The sequence below is a fragment of the Aptenodytes patagonicus genome, chromosome 1, assembly GCF_965638725.1.
Source record: "Aptenodytes patagonicus chromosome 1, bAptPat1.pri.cur, whole genome shotgun sequence".
NCBI lineage: Eukaryota > Metazoa > Chordata > Aves > Sphenisciformes > Spheniscidae > Aptenodytes > Aptenodytes patagonicus.
This window is the reverse complement of record NC_134949.1, coordinates 12,811,316-12,832,944: the sequence shown is the minus strand read 5'-3', so window position 1 is coordinate 12,832,944 and position 21,629 is coordinate 12,811,316. Positions and strand designations below refer to the sequence as shown.

The window sequence follows — 21,629 nt, the reverse complement described above, 5'->3', positions numbered from 1 at the left end:
TGTTAGACTAATTTTTTTATAAAACCAATACCAACAATCTGTATTCTACTTCTTTCTTACATTTTACTTCTTTATATGAATTATCTGTTTATCTATTTGGCATCAGAAACATCATGCCAGCTGTAATATAAGACTTGAGGCAAATTGCAGTGTTTTAAAAAGAATGCTTTTCACAACCTTCACACTTCCTACTTGCAAAGTCCTGGAAAGTCCTACAGAATAAACTAGAGTTCAGGGTGATTTATTCTGACATACTATAGTCCAGATAATTTCTTTGCTACAACAAAAGAAGGATGAAAGGAAATTTCCAGAAGAATCACTTGGGACTACTCCACCCACATTATTTGTGCCTGTGTGTATGTGTCTGCCTTCTGTACTGTAACACACTAAAAGGATCCTGCTGTACTACTGTGGTCCATCCACAGTGATCTGTGACAGGCTAGGAAATTCTCCTATATTCACAGTGACTGTCCACCATGAACTTGGTTTTCTGCAGAGACAACATAAATCCCAAACTAGCATTTCTTCTATAAAGTCTTGGTGAGAAATGGAAGGAAAAATTATGCACATGTCCCAGTACCAATGTGCAGCCTGACTAGTATCTGAGGAACAAGGATGGTGAAAGACGGTGCACAGCGACAGGGTTGCACAAACACAGGACTACAGTCACTGGTAATCAGTTGCACCAGTGGAAATCCCAATTGGATCTAAAGAACAAAAATCTTCACCATGAGAGTGGTTAAGTATTGGGACAGGAGCCCACAGATGCTGTGGGATCTCTGTCCTATAAAATTTCCTAAAGTCCCATGGATGAAGCCCTGAGCAACCTGATCCAACCACGAAGTTAGCCCTGCTTTGAGCAGGAGGTTGGTGACTGGAGGTCCCTGTCAACTGAAATTATTCTGTTATTCTCTGATTGTCTTCTCCTACAGGAGATGATAGCTGGTTTGGAAACCAAGTTCATCTTCCTCCAAAAATGTTTCATCCATATATAGACCTGATGTGACCCTCCAAACCATTAAGACAGTAGTTTGCAGTCTTTATCAATCTGTGGACATGAAAATATTTCCAGTGATGGTCCAGATCTTAAGAGCAGCTTTAAATCTCTTCAGAGGAAGTTTCTTTTATTTAGTTAGTTTTCACAGATTCTTTATTAGTAGGCCACAGATGCCTACGTGTCCATATGCCACACTGAAAACTCTGATTTTGATGGTTCTAATGAGAACAATGTTAGATCAGACTCAACTTTGATTATCTTGCAAAACCATTCTTTCTAAAGAAATAAATTTTCACTTAGTAGTCTGTGCTCTCTCTGCCTGTCTCTTTTTCTTTCCATGCACAGACTCCCCTTGAGTAAACAGCCTATAAACCAAAGAACATCACATCCCATTTTTACATAGGAGAATGCAGAGATCTTTTCTCCCTTAAAATATTGTGAAATGGGAAAAAATAAGTTACTTGGCATTATCAGAAAGAAAAATTATGTCCTGGTTAAACCACAACAAATTACAAGAAAGTTTTATCTGAGAAGTTTATCTTATAAAGCAGACATATTACACATTAACACAGAAAGTAATATGGAAAAATGTATGCATTCATGGAGAGAGCGAGACTCAGAAATCTATGTCTCGTTCTACTTCTCATATAAAAGAATAGAGGAACCATCTTAATTACCTGTTTCCATTTTCCCATCTTGTGCTGCAGGCCCATCAGGAATTACACTCTTCACCTGGAGAAACTCATCTGGCTCATCCCCACCAATGATGGTAAATCCAAAACCCATGTTGCTTTTCTTAAGAGTTGTGCTGAGGAAAGTCCCCTTCAGCTGTGATGCATCACGGGTGAAGAGTGGTTTTTCTACATCAGTCAACACAAACAAGAAAGACAAAAGTTCTTATCTAGTCACAACACAGCGGGGGCAGCAGATAACAATATTGGCTGACAGCGGGTGACAGTGTATGAAAATCAAGGAAATAAAGAGTGCAGGCATTCCAGGAACAAAATATTTGTGAGTTCTTATATTAATACAAAGCTTAAAACATATTTCTTATTTATGGCAGATCAGCCATAAGTGGGGAGTTATAAATGTTCTTTCATATTAGACAAACATTTAGAAGTAGATATTGTGTAGCTAAAATAATTACAACAATAAAAATGATCTGTGAGGTAATTTTAAAACCTCTTTCCTAACCTATAATTTCAGCTTTGTCTACAAAGTAATACATTCTCCATTATTTCCTTCCCACCCGCAATAAGGAAAATAACCCCTGAATATCTTACTCCAATTGTTAAGAAGCAGTGCTAAATATTAGGTGAGCTTTTCTTTCCAAACACGTGGGGTTTTGGTATCCAACAAGTGACAGACATAACTGCTGTGCAACCTTTGCGTTCCCTCTCCGCGTGCCTTGGTGTGCAGTGTGGGCAGTGGGGGGCTCCCCGTGCCTCTCTCCCGTGCTGCGCTTGGTGAGGAAGGGTGGGAGGAAGGTGCAAAGGTTGTGACTTCAACTGCTCTCGCTACGCCCACAGCAGTGGGGCTGAGCTGGCTGGCAGCAGAGGACATACCGTGCAGCCTGCACGTCCCGGTGGGGTCACGCCGGCACTGGGACAGGTCATTCACGCTGCGGGACCTTTTGGGAGCGGGGCACGGGTGGGCGAGTTTGGGTCTAGGTAAGGTTGATGAGGAGCTTTCTACTGTTACAAAGGAGAACAAGCCTCATTCTCTGGCTATAACCTTATGTTAAAATTTATTTGTCTCTACCAATACCGTTTGCTGCTCATACAGCTCATTTTAAGCACATTAATTTTTACGTTACCAAGAAGCTGTGTTCTTGTAAACTCCTATAACACAGTGCTTGAGGCTTTTAACTTAATTGATGCTTGCTAGACGAGCTAGCTTAGAAACATACCAAACATCAATTAACGGTAATTTAGAGAAAGTACAATTAATTATTTCAGTGTTGCCAACCTCGGGTGCTCAACAGAGAGTTGTACATTCCCAAGAATAGAATTTATGATTTTATTTAGAAAATTACTTTGGGGCTTTTACTGTGCTTTCTGTTTCTCAGCCTTTAGGAAACACTAAGGTGTTTCCTAAACTACTACTACTTTTCCATCTTTTCTCTGCGCTTCTGAAGGTTAGAGTATTTTAGGTGGCCCATGAGTCCCGCAACTCTGGGAGCTCAGACATTTAGGGGAGAAAAATGCTAGGAGACAGGTGATAACATTGTGAGAATTGGCAACACTAGTCTTTTAATCAGACTATGACAAAATCATTGTCACATAAACAGGAGAGCAGGATCTTTCATCTTAACTAAGATAGCTGACACGGTACTGTACCTCGGAAACCTTGGGCCTGCATAGGCTTTGTTCCAAGTTCTGCGTTGGGCATGTTATGCTGCTGTAGCTTCCTTTTTGCTTCTAGGACAGGGTTTTCAAATTGTGTTCTTCTATTTACGTGGCTGGAAAAAATTTGGTTTTGATTAAAAACTGGGTTCAGTTGGGGAAAATGATCATTTTCACAGTAGGATGCTCTATGTGACTTAGGTGTGTGGGGTTGCAAGAGTGAAACAATTATGAAACCCCAGTGGGCCTGAGCATGTCCCTTATACTCCAGACAATTTTGTTGGGGATGAGAAATGCACAATCTAGCGCACTGCGTAATGAACAGCACTGAGAAGTGTCCTATCATTTCAATATGCTGAACTCTGCTACAGACGAACGGTTTTGATCTATGGGACTACATATTAAATATCAGTACTGCTGAAGCATGCTACAACGACAGTTTTTCATGTCTTTAGTACAAGCATTGTTCTGTGCATGATTCAAAGGATCTGAACCAGTTTTGTGCACTATTATCGATTAGCTGTAAGTGAAATTACTTAATCACTTACAGAAAAGGTAAAGCCTAGAACACAGAGTGCTTTTATGATTGCAGCTTAGGAATAAATCTAACATAGGAAATAAACTGAAGATGATTTCTTTTTAATTCTATGGTATATATCTGCTCAGCTGTACAGAAAAATCGGAAGTCAGATGGTAGATTAGAACTACATAGATAAATATATGAAATATAAGAAAAGATAATGTACACATTTTTTTCTTGATGTTTTACATTTCCTACAACAGGTCAGTAAGTACATCTCTGTCATTATACCACTAATTTTCTGTATTGTGTTTAGAACTACTATCCTAACTACATACTCTCATATCCTTGATTTTAATTCTTTAATTTAAAGCACAGATTTTATCAATCAATGAGTAATCCTACAATCCTGTCCTGTGATATGTTTCACATGTTTTCTGAAGAAGGCAAAACAATTTAGTAGGCTGCATTGAACAATTCCGCAAGATAGGATCATGATAGGATCACAACTGAGAAAAGGCGCCTGTGCTGCGAACGTTGTTCTGGGGAAACAAATACATATGTACAGAAGGGCAGGTTTTCAAACATGTCACTCCTTATTTGTTCTCACTGAGCTATTACGTATTGAATTCTTCTGAAAATCCAATCCCAGTCATGGGCTTTAAGAACTTGGAGAGGTGACCTGGGAACTTTTGAAACGCTGAGATCCTAAAAAGGGTTGAATACCTTCAATTTATATTGAAATGACCTTTTATGCCACATTAAACACTTTTCAGGTCCCTTGGGATTCAGATCCTACCACTGCTTCAAAGAAAGTGAGTGGAATTGCCACTAAGAAGTGAGGTAGAGGAAAGGCAGCAAGTCCTATGGGAGTGCAATACACTTGGAAAATCAGGATTTAGTGGCCAGAGCTAATGCAATGAAAAGATTTCCAGTCATGTAAAAGAATATTTGATTTAATGAGAGGAAGTAAATGTGATAAATCCTGGAGCTGCTACTTTGTTAACATGGCTATAACTCATTCAAGTGGCTGCTAACTTACTCTTGTACTCTAAAATTTTGATTAAGAGTTTTCTTGTAAATTTCAATCTGTGCTGCAGACAGAGAAAGTCCCTTTTGTTTCTTTCCTTCTTCAGACAGACTGTTTAAGATTGTAGGCTTTCCTTTCCTAGACTTTTGCTTTCTAGTTAGACCATGCTGCAGTTGTTGTCAGGGTCTTCAGCACCTTAGTCTATTGCAAACCTAGAAACATATGACGGAAGGGAGACAAACTTCACCAGTTAAAAATGGAGAAACACAAGACTTACGTGCATTAAATAGGGTAATTATGAACTACTAACATAAGCATTAAAAAGGTCATTTTCATGCTACCACCTATCATGTGATGTATTTCAATATTGTAAAGGAAATACTACTTTTGCCATTACACAAGGCAGTGATGAAACGTCATGTGAAATACTACATAAAGTTCTGATCACACATGACCAAATAAAATGAATCCATAGAAAAGGTTTTACAGGAAGACCAGTGAAAGAGAGAGTCTTCTATGACAGAAGACCAAAGGAGTTTTAACTTTTTATTCAAGCAGAATTAATTCTGATATATAATTGCATTCTATGAATACATTTGGAATTAAATACTAGAATATATTAAAGATGTCAGGATTTCAGACTTGAAATCTGTAGGTTTCTTACAAGCAGAAGTGTGAAATTACAAAACAGCTTCCAATAGCAGATACGGGGTAAAATATCTACCTCGTTTTATGTTAGCATTTGATAAGGTTAAAAACAGGGTTGCTACACAGTGGGTTGAGTTAATTGCTTCAACATAGGGATCATGTCTTATTTTAGAGGCTCTAAAGTATCCTGCCCTGGTCTTCAGCTGCCCTTCCAGAAGAGCATGGGTTTCCCATAGCTTTTGTGCCATATTACGCAGATGTAATGGATATCCAAGATCACACTACAGATCTGCATTTAGGACCTTGAACTATGCTTAGTGTCATGCTCTAATTTCAGAGCACATCTCAGTGCCGCAGGAGGCCTCTTGCAGACCTAAGTTACAACTTATATGTGGTTCTGTGATATAAAATAAGATGGGATTTTAGCTAATATAGGATGTGTTCATGGCTCACAGAACATCAGTTCCTGTGGTACTGACATCACAGCTAGAATCTGTTATCCACTGCCTCTCTACAGTTTCTAGGTAAAGTTTAAGTTGTGCTTTAGTCCATTTACACAGAAATGTCTTCAGTAATGGCCATCTTGAAAATGACCTTTTTGTCCTAGCAGATCAGACAGAAAGACTAGCAGAGGTACTTGAAGCATCTCAAGTTGTTGGTGCAACCTTAATAGTTCTTAGCTCCAATTTATTCCCATATTTTTACTGTTTTATGGTAGTGCGCAGTCTCAAAAGCACAATGTGAGAATTCCAACAAATTCAAACAACTGCATTAAATATTGTGTCCAAGAGGAGTCAAAGAAAAGAAAATTATACTGATAATCACTCATTTTTATCAGTCAGTAACACTGGATTTATGCTCCTAGACTGATGAGACATGAAACAGCTCCCTTTCATACAATTTTAAGTGCTATACAGCTTCACGGCTAAATCAGAAAAATTGCTACTGATGAGTTTACCTGAGAAAGAAGTTATTAAGCTAAGTAGTTCCCTTGAAAGGACATTCTAGCCTTTCATCTAGCTACTTCAACTGCATACAAAACAGATATTACTAATCTAGGCCTTAATAAGACAAGCCAAATGCAAGTTTTAGAGATAGTTACAAATACGTGCTTTTGTGGTTAAAATAGATTTTGGATGTGATCCAAAAATATATTGCTCATTGCTCATAGCATCTAATTCAGTGAGCATTTATATCTTCACTTTTCTTCCTTTATTTTATCCAGTGCATATTAAATATAAAAGCCTAATCCAAAGACAAGAATCCATCTAATTTCTCCTAGTGCCATTGTGGCTGTACAGAAGAATCATCCTGCCTTTTGTTTGTTTTCTAGTCCTAGGAACCCTGAATTTCCCTCTGCAGAGAAGAAGGGGTAGTCAGTGCTGCTGTCCTCTGTTAGCTTACCATGTGTAAACTGGGGACAACCCCTCAGAGGTAGGATTTGGTTTTGGGCTGCATTTAGCTGTGAAGTTGAAATAGTGTCTCTTGTGTTATGAGTAGATACTGTCACCACCAGCCAGCCTGTAAGACATAAGCACCATTCTGCCATGTCATCAGTGAATGTGGCCAGGCTGAGTTGTTTTTATGATGGAGTTTCACATTAGATGTGCTTAAGACAACTGAAACACATTCTTAGGAGATTTATGGGCAGTAATGCCTAGTATGCAGATTTTAGTTGACGGCCAAGATACTGAGCCTTGCCAAAATGGTAGGACATCTAAGCATGTGCATCAGAGCAGGAGTTTAACCTATCTATCTCCTTTTCTTAGCTACTTTAATGTATGGGGTTTTTTGGTAGTTTGTGATTCTAACTTTTGGAATTGTTGCCTATAACCCACCAAAGTAATTCTGAGGATCAGGATGCTTAAAAGATGGACATTCTGATGCATAACTTGTTAGCGCCTAACTCCTCTTTACATTCACATTTGTCAGTTACTAATACTTTATAATGACAAAAAGACCTGAAATAAGTTTTCCTATTTGAGTAGGAACAGAGTGTTGTCAGAAATTGTAAGTCAAGGAGGTATATTTTTCCAGAATAAATACCTGTATGGCTAATTTAGCTGTTCTATTAAGGAGACCATGTCTGGAAATTGAGCTCTGCGTTGTAGTTAATCATTTTTAAAGGGGGAAATAATCTTTTGGCAATTAGAATGCTGAAAGACCCAGCGCACTTTAATAATCACATTCTCTCTATAGCCCTGCACAGCTAAGTGCTGCTAGTTCTGAGTTTATAAATTAAGAGAAAAATACATGGAAGTTAACCTACGTACAGCAAACACTTCTCATTTATGTCAAATGTCTACACCTTACAAATGAAGCCTGGACCTGCATAACAAGGCAAATGAAAATTTTAATAATGTCTCACACCTACATTCATGCATGATTAAGAGAGGAAGTTATACTGGGGACCTTATTTTTTAACAGAATTTACAAATATATTGTGATTAGTCTTTATTAACTTTGCTCGCAAGACCTTTGAGGTTTTTCTTTGTTTCTTTTTTAGCTTTTCCTCTGGTCTCAGAGTATTGGAGCTGAGCACGGCTGGCCCATGTAAGGTGAACCTGAGTCTGTCTGCCTCATTGCTCATACTTACAAACTTCCCATGGGATACAAACATTTCAGCGAGCAGAGTACAAGCCCTTCTTTCACCGACAGTTTTAAAGACCTGCATGTAAAGTTGGACTGGACTTGAATGTGTGAAAGTTCATAACCTAACTTTTCATGATTTACCCACTTTTATGTCATAATTAAGAGAGTTTATTGTAATCTGATTTTATCTAGTTAAAAATGAACTCATCTGTTGAATACTGGTAATAAAAAAGGTGTGACTGCCACTTTTTAGCATGAAAAATGGAGAGCAATCTTTGTTTCAAACTTATTGAGCTCAGACAGCAAATTAAAGTACAGCTACATTTTACTGACTATAAAACTCCTTATGAAGTTAGTGCGGCTGCAGTTTTAATGCCATCCTGTGAAGATCCATTCCACTTCTGAAAACCTCTGAGCCTGCAGTAGGTTTGATATATCTTTCCACAAATCTTATCTGTGGTAGGATTAATAAATTTGGCACTAACAGCTTTAAAGTATGTAATTGCATAATAACATCTGGGCCTGGTGCCTTGCGCCTGTTTACCTGTGGATGGACATGAAATGGAGATAAATACTGGTTCTTTTTCTGACTCACCGGTGAGCCTCACCAGTGCCAGAATGCCTTGGGCTGTGCTAACAAAAAAGCGGGGTCTCAGTAAGAGATTAATGCACAGAAATTGCACAACACCTGTTACTCACCAAAATACGCTAAAACCCACTGGGGCAGAAGACTCTTACACCCAGCAGCTGCATAATGCATTTCTGCACGTGCAGAAATCTTCAGAGGGGGTTAAGTACAAAAAGACATGTGAACTCCAGCCCTTAGTTACTTGGGGACATCATAAAAGAACTCAGGCATAAAGAGAGAGGGTAATTCAATGGCATTACATAGGGACTTCAAAAATTTACTCATCTTTTTCTTGAATCTGGACTGACTAAGCTGATTTGGGCTGAGCAGCAAAGCAGATGGGGCTGCTGGCTCTTTCACCTGAGGGCAGAGAACAAGCCAGGGACAAAGAAGCAGAGCAGGTGCTACTGCATTTGGAGAATGGGACAGAAGGAGTCAGCAGGGCAGTGGCCAAACAGTGTTTTCATTTGTTTGTTTGCTTTCTAGGAGGGCTAGAGAAGGTGCATGGGCATCCACAAGCTGCTGCTGCTATAGCAGTGAAGAAAAGGGAATCTTAATCTTTCAACCCTTCAGAAATCAGATATTTTTCTGAGCTCTCTGCCAAGCTCTACCCTGTGCATGTTAATAGTAGCATATCCTGAGGTCTGGAAAAGCTGCAGCCCTAATACCTGTCTAGAGTGATCCTGCAGTCAACATGTTGGTATGGTTTTGAAAGACCAAGGGAGTAATGTGACACACAAACTAAAATTTTCTGTTTTGTATGAAACAACTAGAATAAATGTACTGCTTAAATGGCAGGATTTGAAATTGAGATTTTAGGTCAGGGGCCATCTTCTCTAAAGATGCCTCTTGTTTAATAAAAGGAACTAATGGATGGATCTTTCTCAACCTTTCAAGCGCTGTCTGCACAGTGATGGGGAATGGCTTTCTGCCTCCTCTGCTATGTACTTTGTGTAGAGAGCAGAGTGAGAACTGACCACTCTGAACTGGTATCACAATTTTGAATCTAGATTCACTTTGCATAAGTCTCATTTACTGTGTTAAGCTAAAAAGCAGAGAAAATAATCTCTCTGATTTACTTGTTTTATGTAGGAACTGGCCAGAACAGGTTCTACCTAGTACTTCAAACAAAAGCTTTCTGTTGCCCTTTGAACAGAGGAGTAAGAATCTTTTTTTCTTGTTTCATGACTAAAATAAAATCTGAAAAAAATGAAAGCAAGGATTGTGCTGTGAAAATAGAAATTTATATTCTCTTATTTTCAGCTGCACTTTTAAGTACAAAATAAACCACAACATCCCTAAAATTTTATATGCAGTGCATAAATAACCTGCCTTCTGGTACAAACAGTGTAAACATCTGATTTGCAGCAAGGAAGGACTACCCAGAAAAGGATCTTAACTGAGCTAAAATGATTATGCTTTGCTCTCTTCATTGATTAACAAGATCTCTACCTCACTGGATATCCAAATCTTACATAGAAAATAAAACATTTCTTTAGTGTGTATGATCTTTGTACTAGCATTAGCTGGAATGATACCATGAAATCGGACCCTGGAGAAAGAGAATGACTGAATGCCTGAGTCACTGATTTGAGACACATTGAATATATTTGGACACATTAGCTATATTGATGACTCAGAATTCCTGGTATACCCTCAGTTTAACATGTCAAGTAATTGCACCCATGCCTTGCCAGGCTAAGCACTGCAGAGGATACTAGTATTAGGTTATGACATATTAACAGCAACTTAATATTGAACTTGAGAACTTACTCAACATAATAAGTGCCATAAATGGGATCATCAATTTTCTCCCAGCCATATGGAAGCTCTGAAAAACAAAGAGTTATCTCTTTCAGTAAATGCAGTATGGAACGCTAAGATTTCTAATAATGAAATTGTGGATCTTTGCTGGGTGTTGAGGGAAATAACTTGATAGTGAAACTAGATACAGTGACCAAAGCAAATGCCAAATCTTGAACACATGCCATGGCAGCCACAAGTAGTAGTAACTTGAAAATTGGCATGCAAACACAGATCTCAGTCAATAGAACAACACATTTTAGTTGAACTACTTTATTGTTCCAACAGCTGTGTCAGCCAACAACTGTAGCACATCTTGTATGACATCACCGCCGGAGGAAGTGAGGGCATTCTGTTTTCCCAAATAGGTACCCACAAAAAAAGTACTTTGCTTTTTGGGCTTTTTTCTTTGCTAGGAAAAGTTGGTCTAGAAGGAACGAAAAGAGTTTGCCTCTTGCCACGTGAGTACAGTAAGTATACCTAAATGTTCCTGAGAAGTTTGTACTATTTGTCTCACTGTGATGGCAGTTCCACAGCCACCAAAGGCATCCTGTTCCAAAGCTTAGTTATATAACAGGGACATCGGAGTACATAGTAGTACATGGAAGTACAAACCAAAATAAGATATTATAGCATCCTCTGGCCATAAAACTAATTACATTTTGCAGAAATAGAGATCCCTAAAACATTCCGGTATTAACAATTAAAATGTTAAATACATTAATTTAATGATCTCGAAAATCAGTCTGTGTTCATGTACAAGCAAACTGTCATATATATATTCATGTACATCCATACATATTTTATTATCATTCACGCTGAATGCTTAACAAATTATTATACTCCCAACAGAACTTCATCCTGTGTTTAAAAGGCACCAGAAGGATGTGACAAGTATCTCAGCTGACACGAACAGAGTAAAAACCTCAGTGCCAGATGTGATGACTTTGATGGAGGAGACTCACAAAAGGATGGGCATTCCCATCACACACAGGTATCGATTTCTGTGCAGTTAAAGACTATGGCACAATATACGGGGAGTGGTACTGAGATTCTATAAGGAAATTTGATTCTGGAATTTCTTATCCAGATTTTTTTCCTTTTTAATCTCAGTTGCACTTTTAAAGTAACTTTTCGGACACAATGAGTACTGAACTAGACAGAGCAGAACTGATGTAACTTGTACTGAACACAGTTATTATACTGGCCATAAAGAAGTACTCCTGGATGATTTGAGCTTCTTTTTTTTTTCAGTGACAATGTGCATAGACAATTATTGATGTGCTCTAAAAGGCAAATAGGGAAGTAAAGCCTGACTGGCAATAGAGAGATTAAAGAGTTAAAAAACAATTTTAAGAAATGGCTTCATCTCTGCTTGTTACTTCTCATTTAAATGCCTCTGTAATAGCTGATCCTTTCTTGAGTGAACCTGCTTAGACGGCTGTAGTCTTCATGTCACATTGCCCTCAGAGGATGTTCCTGCTCAGCCTATTCCAGTACTGCAATGAAGGATACAACCTTCTGCCAGAGACAGGCAGATGAGGAACTCCACATTACTTTTTTTGTAATGAAAAACTCAAGGACTTTCTTAGTTGATTGATACTCAATTTTTCCTATTATTTTTACAATATTGTTAGCTTTGAAGTCTTCACATGTCTGCACTCTGAACTGCTTTTTTCAGGGCTATTTTGTTATTGTCACTTCATAGGAATAAATGCAGCATAAGGTATTTAAGCAAATCACAGAATCACAGAACAGTTGAGGTTGGAAGAGACCTCTGCAGATTGTCTAGCCCAACCCCTCTGGTCAAAGCAGAGGTCATCTAGACCAGGTTGCTCAGTACCATCTCCAGTCGGCTTTTGAATATCTCCAAGGATGGAGACTCCACAACCTCTCTGGGCAACTCCTTCAAGTGTTTGATCACCCACAGAGTGAAGAAGTTTTTTCTTATGTTTAAGCAGAATTTCCTGTATTTCAGTTTGTACTCTTTACCTCCTGTCCTGTCACTGGGCACCACTGAAAAAAGCCTGGTTCTGTCTTCCTTGCACCCTCTCTTCAGATATTTACTTAGATTGATAAGATCCCCGAGCCTTCTCTTCTCCAGGCCAAACAGTCCCAGCTCTCTCAGCCTCCCTTTATAGGGAGATGTTCTAGTCCCTTAACCATCTTAGTGGCCCTTCACTGGGCTCTCTCCCGTATGTCCATGTCTCTCTTGTACTGGTGAGCCCAGAACTGGATCCAGAACTCCAGCTGTGTCTCACCAGTGCTGAGTAAAGGGGAAGGATCATCTCCCTTGATCTGCTGGCAATGCTCTGTCAAATGCAGCCCAGGAGGCTGTTGGCCTGCTTTGTTGCAAGGGCATGCCACTGGCTCATTGTCAAGTCACCAAGCATGAGAAAGCCCTGGTATTGCTCTTGCTCTGCCCAGAACTTTGATAAAATCTGTAGGAGATTGACCTTACAATGATTCCCACAAAGTCCTGTATATCCTGAGACAAGACTGTGGGTTGTAATACATAAATATTCAAAAAGAAAGCAGCTGATGCACAAATCCTGTACTGCCCCTACAGTAAACTTCATTCCCAATGCATGCACAATAAATAAGGCTCCTCTTAATAATTTGCTATGAAAAATAATACTCTTACATAACCCCATGACATAGAATAAATATAAAGTGTTAGTTTAAATACAGTAGGTACATTTTATTCTCATGTAACCTTGCAAGGATTTCCTTAATCTAATTAACTTCATGTTGCTTTCATATCTGGCCATCAAAAATTACACTCCCTTAGAAAAAAGTGAGGCAGGTACCAGTAAAATCTGTACAGACTTAAAAATACACATAAACATGCACACACACACATAAATGTGTGCACAGGTCCCTTTTCCAAAGTGTATTAGTAGACGGAGTTTTTTCCAACTACAAAATAAAAAAAGAAAGTAGATGTTTTGCCCAAATTTAAAAGTAGGTATCTTTCTGTAAATATATACACTTTAAAGTGTATAGATGCAGAGGACATATTTTATTTTACATATTTATGAAAATCTGAAATAATTTGAGGATTTACTATTAACCTATTGGCCTATTTTTTCCTAAAGTAATGATGCAGAACTGTATTTATGAACTAGCACAACTATTGAGAAGGCAAATGGCAAATCCCATTTTCTAGTGTAAAAGTCTGTAAAAATTTAATGAATTGGACATATTATGGAGAACCCACTTTTAAATGCATGGATTGAACCACTGATTATCTAACATCATAAAAAAGTCATGGGTTCAGAAGAAAGGAAATAAAAAATTACCTTCATGTGCCATAATGGATATAAACTCCATGTAAGGCTATGCTTTAATTTCATTTTTCCATTTGAGATGCAGCCTGTAAGCTACGTTTAATTAAAATTCTGTGTTGACCAGTAAAATGGAATTGCTAGAGCACAAACCCCAAGCCCCCTGCTCCCCCCCTCCAAAGTATGGCAGATAAGGTTAGTGGAGTGTACAGAGATTCTGTTAGAAGAATCTTCTGCTACATTTCCTTTCAGGAGCACCGTGATTATTTTTCATTATATGAAATGGTGGCATCTATTCCATTTTTCACTATTGAAATGAAAGATTACAGGACAGAAATACTTTAGTGCTTCATAAAATAGGAAGCTAAGCATTTGCCAAATTAGGGGTGAGGACATTACAGTTTCTCTTTTTCATTTCACTGTGCCCAGTGATGATCATTAAGGATGAGAGTGAACAGTAAACATTTATAAAAGAGAATTGTTATAAAACACTTGTAAAGGAGATTACTATTGGCCACCGTGATTTGAATTGGGAAGGGAGCTATAAATTATAGTATTCTCTGATATTCATTTGGTAGCACTAGCCTGCTAGTTCATGTATAATTTGTGCAACCAACGGTTTCATGGTTACCATGCTATATATGAAGTCTTCATTTTCATGAGCTCAACACTTCTATCATTCATGTCTTTCAATTCTATTGACTCCAGGAGGATTTCTCTGTATAGAAGGAAAAAAACTATCTATCCTTTATTTTCAGTCTTCAATATCTGGCATTGCATTCCCACAGATCTCCTCCTATCATCCAGTGATAGGAAAGGTGCTGGATAATCTGTATAGTACATATATATGCTCCAGTTTTCACATTTCATGCTTTATTCCTAACCAGAGAAGCAGCATATAGCTAACACTGCAGCAGTCATCAAAAAAAAAAAAAAGATCAGAAAGGCACAGCTGATACTCAGACACTTTGCTCAGTATGCATCTAGGTAGGTTTTTAAATGCAGAAGGAGCTGCATTTCTAAAAGTGAAATGCCCAATGGTAACAAAGGCCTTTGTATTTTCAAAGAAAGAAAGAAAGAAGGAAAGAAAGAAGGAAAGAAATAAGCAAAAAAAGAAAGGAAAGACTAATGTAAATTCAAGCAGGTCACTTTAATAATCAGTGGTAGTGCCTTCTCATCATAGCCTGCTTATGCTAATGGTCCAGATGCTCTTATTCTGCCTTCTGAAAGCTGTTGTGTTTCAGAATGATTTTTTGATGGTGCCACTTAACCTTCTCTGGGGATGGAGGAAGGAATACATTTTGGATCTCGATGTGCCAAGATGAAAAAGCATATTACCAAACCCAAAGATTAATTTTTCTGAAGTTTATGGAGTACTAACTGTGTTAAAGAGAGTCATAAAAACCTCTCAAGGTTTCAGAACAACAGCCAGAATTGTGTCACTACCCTACTGACAGGCTGGAAAGAAAGATGAGAGCATATTTCTTGAATTGGCTAAAATAAAAATATTTGTATAGTACAAAAGACTATAGTATGAGAGGGAAAAAGAAAATATAATGCCTGCTGCTATTGAAAATGCTGTCAATAAGGATGTGGAAGCTGTGGAAATCAGTGTGAGTTTGGTTCACCTGCCTTGTTAACACCCAGACACAGGTCAGGAATCCTTTTCTAACCTATGTATGAGACTTTTCAGAAAAATATTGTATCTTTCCACTCAATAGCCTGTGTTTGTTTTATCTCTTGCTTTCTCTCTTCTCTTTTTCTCCCTGTTTCAAATTCAGTTTTGCCTTTTCAAGTTAGTTACCTACTACAGAGGGTATCAAATGAGCTGGGTTAAAAGTTACAAAATGCCGTGCAGCTCCACAGTGCAATGCAGTTGCACACAGTTCCAGTTTCTTTAAGAGATACAGTCTTTGCAAATATTTATCTGCAAGTCTAAACCAGTGGTCCTCACTGCATAGCTTACACAGAAAATGTTGCCTGCAATACCCTAAGGCACAGCGCACAGATTACCAAGCAGTGGATGCTGCTCATGGCGTGCTGTGCTGCTCCCTCGGGAGCAGAGGGCTGGAGGTGTCTGGTTTGAATGCTCTCGTTAGCGCGTGTCCACATTGCCCAGCCGATACATGAAACATATAGCAGCTGTGCTGCTGGTCCTGAAACCTTCTGTTACAGGTTGCCATAAGAAAAGAGAGGATAACATTACTCACTGAAAGTCAGTATTTAACCTACTATCCACAAACCTTCTGCTAGGTCACCTATCTGCAGAACATCTGGGAGCTCCAAAAAACAACAAAAAAATCAGCAGGTATATGCTATGGTAAAATCCGTTATACTGCCTCAACAGGTTCCTCCACTTAGCCATGTTTCAAATGTCATGGCCTAGGCTGGAAAATGCAATTACTAACATGGACTTCTTTATGCTAGTGTACAAATCAAAAGCTGCAGGAGAACATAAATTTGATAAAAAAATCAGAAGTTGAATTGTTCACTGTCTCAGTGAAAATAACAACAAAGGCAGGATGGACAACCCCACCTCCATAGCAAAACCAAATTCACTCTTCCTATCATGGAAGACCTGGAAAACTTAGGGAATGTACCAACTCCAGGCCAAGCCAGAATCATAGAATCATAGAATCATTTATGTTGGAAAAGACCCATGTAAGCTCAATTTCAATTAAACTTGTGTTCTCCAACTGCCATTTTCATAGCAGCAAATTTCACAAAGTTATGACTGTTTATGTTGTTTGTAATCACAAACCATTCATGTGCAATTTATTCTCATGAATAAAATGACATTATGCATAATTTCTTCTTGCACAATGGAAACAAATGTCTAAGTAACATTCACATCTGATAAATGCATCTTCTTCCTTCTGTGCAGCTTATTGTGACATGCAACATCCGTAACTGTGCAGAATGTAGATTACTAAATATTACTATCAATTCAATAATATTTTCTCCCAGGATTGTTACCAAGTGAAATATTGCCATCAGTAGGGATACTTTTCACATTAGGTGTACTTGACCCCTCTGACATGCAGAACTGTGTAACGTCTAATCAAGATTTGCATTAATATAGTGAAAAAGTACCAACTGAATTACTGAGTTTTAACTATGAAAAAGAGTTCATAAAGGGCTTGTTAGCTATTAATTAAAATAAAAATGAAAAAATGCAATTAAAAAGAAATTAGGGGAAAAAATACCTTATAGGTTGAGAATTTAGTTAGGTTGTTGTAGGCAGTGCCTGAGATGGTTTCCTTAATAAAGAACTCAATTCTCCATAGTTTACTGGGCAATCGCTGAAGCTGGTCTGAGTACTCTCCATGGACCTTTTTGAAAGAAAGCTTAGAGTTTCTGTTAAAAGATTCCAAACAAACTTCAAAATCCTGTTTTCTGTGTGTTTAGAAATAATAGATTTAAGGAAAGCAGAAATACTCACTGAAAAACATTTATTATTAAAACTTTATATTTTTTTTTTATCAAATCATATTATCCTCTTGTCTTGTTCTCTGTCCTTACTCCTGTGGTATTTATGCTGGGTACTTGGTTTATATTACAGAATGTTTGGGGAGAGAGAGGCTTCAACCAGCTCCTTGTTGGTCTCACAATTTCCACCAAAGTGACTTGTGTTTTGCTGGGGAAATAGAGACCACTAGGAAACACTGAAAAATCTCATTTTTTAGCCACAAGTTCTTGCACAGGAGACTGGATATAAACACATCAGCTTTCCATGGAATAATTGAAGAGTTATGTTCCTTACCTTCCAAGAATAGTTTGGAATAATTTTCTAAATTCTGTGTTAATTACACATTATCTCTTTTTTAATATAACAAAGGGTACATCTAAACAGTCACTGAAACCCTTGTCCCCACAGCTCCTAGCTTTAAACTAGCTAACGTGGGCACTGCTAGGAGTGAAGTCACTTCAGGATGAATCTCAGTGCAGAACGCGAACCTGCTGGAGAAGCTCAGCACGTGCCCCAGCGGTTACTCCTACGCGTGACGAGGAGCTGCGGTGGCTTTGCCGGCTGGTTCGAAGTTCAGACATCCACGACTGTCGCAGGCACACTCATTTTACCAGCAAAGGAGCCCCAAGTACATCAACTGTGTGCCGCATTATCAATTTGTATTCCTGAAGTTCAGCAGATTGCTGCACTTTACATACAGCTCCGATGTGGAAGATTCTGCCTTTGAAACTGATTTTATTAACACAGCTTTTTTTTAATGCTATATTCTTTTGACTTTGAAAAAAACAGGCTGAAAAGAACCATTCCTTTTGATCTTTTGGATGTTCAAATCTTTCAGTGCTTGTACCTCATTACTGACTGTATCAATTCAGCCTTGTTACAAACTAGTGTTTTCTACCTAATAACTGCCTGATCTCATGAAGTTAGGCTTTTCTTCTATTTGCTTTTCAGTCTCTTCATTTATTTATATTATTTCCTTTGCTGTTAAATGTTTAACAACATACTCTGTGAATTTAGGAGTTATTGACTTTACTGTTATTATATAACCTAAACCCTGCAGTTTGGCTACTGACCTAAAAAGCCCCATAAAAGCCTGTAGCTACTAATAGTGCAGGCTAGACCTCATGGGAGGCAGCTAGGTATTCTGTTACTAGTATCTCAAATTTATATATAGGCTTCAACATACTTTAGCTAGCCTTCACCTCTTAACCTCTGGTACAACAAAGAAAAAAAGCCTATTATTCTGTAACAAACCCAAATGACACATTTTAATGCTATTTTCAGTGCCAAACTTTACTAAAGGGGAAACAGGATTACCCTCAGCCTCTCCTCACAGTGGAAGTGCTCCTGCCCCTGACCATCTTGGTGGCCCTCTGCTGAACTCGGTTCTGTGTATCAATCCAGTTTATCTTGTACTGGGGGTCCCAAAACTGGATGCAGTATTACAGATGCGGTCTAACAAGTCAGTTGCCAACCTGTACTGTTGCAAGATTTTCTTTCTGCCCAGCCAAAGCTGCCATCGATTATCACATCTCCCACTAGTTCTTGCTGTTAGTTCATAGCAGGTCCAGCTGTGCATCACCCTTCATGGTGGACCCATCTGGTACTTATATCGAGACGTTATCCCCAAAACCCACCAGAAATCTTGTTGCCTGCTTGTCTCCTGCCTTGCTGCCCATCTAGAAGATGTCAGGGAGGTTAAAGTCCCCCATGAAAACCGGAATCTGTGAAAAGAGACTTTCTTGAGTTGTTTAAAGAAGGCTCCATCCACTTCCTTACCCTGATCAGGGGGTCTGTAACAACAACCCACCACCAAGTCTCCCCTACCAGCTTCTCCTCTGATCTTGACCCACAGACTCTCCACCAGCCGTCCGTCCATCCCACAGGATAGCTCCATACATCCACGCTGTTCCTCTGCAGAGAGAGCAACCCCTTTTCTTCATCTCCCCTAACCATCTTTCCTGGTCAAACAGGTTATTTTGCCTTGTTTCTAACTGATTTTTAAAATAACAACACTAAAGTTTAATTAAAATTTCAATCAACGTTAGAAAACATTTGTTTCATGACTTCATTTGTCTCACTGGGCCTTGAAAGTCTCAAGTCAATGTTTCAAAATAAAGCACACAGCATAATGCTTTCTGTTTTTTTGTTTTTCTGCCTTGTTATTACACCAAATGGCAATTACTTGATTTTATGTGACAGGCCAGTGAGGCAAATGGATAGACATATTATAAAGAGATGGGAAAATGTAGCATCTATAATGATAATGAAAAAAAACCAGCCAAGAACTACTTTGTATGCTTACAATGAACTGATTATCTGTGGGTGGTCCACAAATAAAAAGCTATCCTGCCCAGACTGTAAAATTGCATAGGTACTTTACTTATTTGTGATGAGCTGCAACTGCCTCAGAAGCATCAGATACTGGCCTTGGAAAGAAATCTCAGGGCAGATTAAATAAACTAGTGCTCTGATCAAATACAAGACATCTTACATTTCTATATTTTATTTCCAAGTGGCCAATGAAGTTGTATGCAATCAGATAGAAGAATCCTCCTCAAGGTATTTCCTACATGACCTGTTTCTATGACTACCATGCTTTTTAATAATATGTTTTCACAGTTCTGAACAGTAGCTGGATATATGTAATGCAGATACATTAGTTGTTTAAATAGTTTTTAATGAAATAGATAAATCAATACAATTGATGAGGGAGATTACATTGCACGGTGGAAAATTCAGATTAACGCTGCAGCTGCTGAGGCAGCAATTCTTGATTTATACTAGTGGAATTAGAGTAGAATCTGGTTTTGTCTCCTCAGTGGCTTCATTGACTTGTCTAGGGTGAGAACTTTAAATCTCCCATCTTTTATTACTTTTTGCTTTGTTGCACAATAGATACAAATCTGCTTTAGTTGCATGCAACTGCTTTCTGAAACTTCTTGTCATAACTTATTCATCATTATGCATTAGTTATATTTATGAGGACACTCAAATTGAGTCACTCCATACTTTAAACATTATGTTAAAAAATCCTTGGCATTTGAATGACAAGGAAATATGTATGAATTCAGAAGCTTATTTTTCTTTATTTGAATTGTAATGCCATCTGCCAGAACTCTCTCTCAGTATGGTTCTGTGACAGCATCAGAAAGGAACTGTGCATGAGAAATGTATGTGTTGTCCTTTGTTAATCTACCAGACACATTTTGTTTGCATTTGTAAGGGCACTTCGCAAATGTAGTGTCCAGTTAATACACTGATTCGTGACAATGACAAGATAATCAGGTTTCTAAGTCACTTTTCCTTCAGGAGTTTTAACTGTATGGGATAATAATAAGACAGTTATGATCTACCCATGTTTTCTTCATGTTTTAATGTTTAGTAATGTTGGCATGTAACTAACATGTTATAGGAAGAAGGAAAAAAAGGAAGGCAAAGTAGTACTTTCATATTCATAGTCATTATTTTTTATTTTTATGTTCTGCAATGTCATGAAAAGTGGCAGCACACATATTTTCCACTCCTTTTATCCCTCGTCTCTTTCTTCTCAGTATAACACCTTCCTGAGGGTGAACAGAGGAGTAACCCAAACACTAGAGAGGGGACTAAGAGGGTACTGTGTTAGAGGGATAGGATGGAGGTGGGACAAAGGGATGGAGAAAAACAAAGAGCAGGCTGTGGTTCTTCATGTGTCTTGTTTATTGTTAAGCATCTCCCAAACCCTTCAGGTGCTCTTCCCAAAGAAAAGAGCCTCTTACTTCTCCCAAGAAACCCCAAATCTCCTTCAAAGACAAGCTGCAGTCTATTCCTCATTCTCCCTAAACCTGTGTCCTGGTTTTGGCAGGACAACCTAGTAGCTTTTTACCAAAAGAATTTGTTCCTCCCCCTGCCTCCTTCTTGAGACTCCTTCCTTCCAGCCCCCACTGGTGACGCAGCCACCCTGAATTCTGCTGGGCAGGAGCACCCCTGCTGCTGTATCTAAGCTGGAGTCTTTCCCATTCCTAGACCTTCTGAGGGGAGTAAGTTTACAAAGACAACCAAAACACTGCTGTGGCTACCTCAGAAAAAGCATATCTACAACAGTTAATGGAAGAAGAGAGTGCCTCATCACTTTTTTAATTCATGTGCAGTAATAGCCTATTTGCATAATAAGTCAGGGGACTTTCAGGTTACTCAGTCATATGGCTGCCTTTATCATAAGCATCAACCCAGAGAAATGAGGTATCTGACTTTCACGACGCTGCTATACAAAATTTTGGAATCAGCAACTGATCTACTTGAGTTATTCCAACAGAAAGCAACCTTTT

The 21,629-nt window shown here is 38.5% G+C and overlaps 1 protein-coding gene across 14 annotated transcripts in view; it reads right to left on the bottom strand.

The window, feature by feature from the left end:
• MAGI2 (membrane associated guanylate kinase, WW and PDZ domain containing 2) overlaps positions 1-21,629 on the bottom strand; it is a 776,332-nt gene that overhangs the window by 151,115 nt on the left and 603,588 nt on the right. For 13 of the 14 annotated variants that reach the window (XM_076362360.1, XM_076362617.1, XM_076362528.1 and 10 more), the window contains 3 exons: positions 10,534-10,591; positions 3,337-3,458; positions 1,675-1,857 (listed from right to left, as the gene is read on the bottom strand). In XM_076362360.1, the coding sequence (XP_076218475.1) occupies positions 1,675-1,857; positions 3,337-3,458; positions 10,534-10,591 (363 nt within the window). Of the gene's footprint in view, positions 1-1,674; positions 1,858-2,562; positions 2,692-3,336; positions 3,459-10,533; positions 10,592-21,629 lie in introns of all 14 variants that reach the window. The other variant, XM_076363454.1, reaches the window with a different exon arrangement.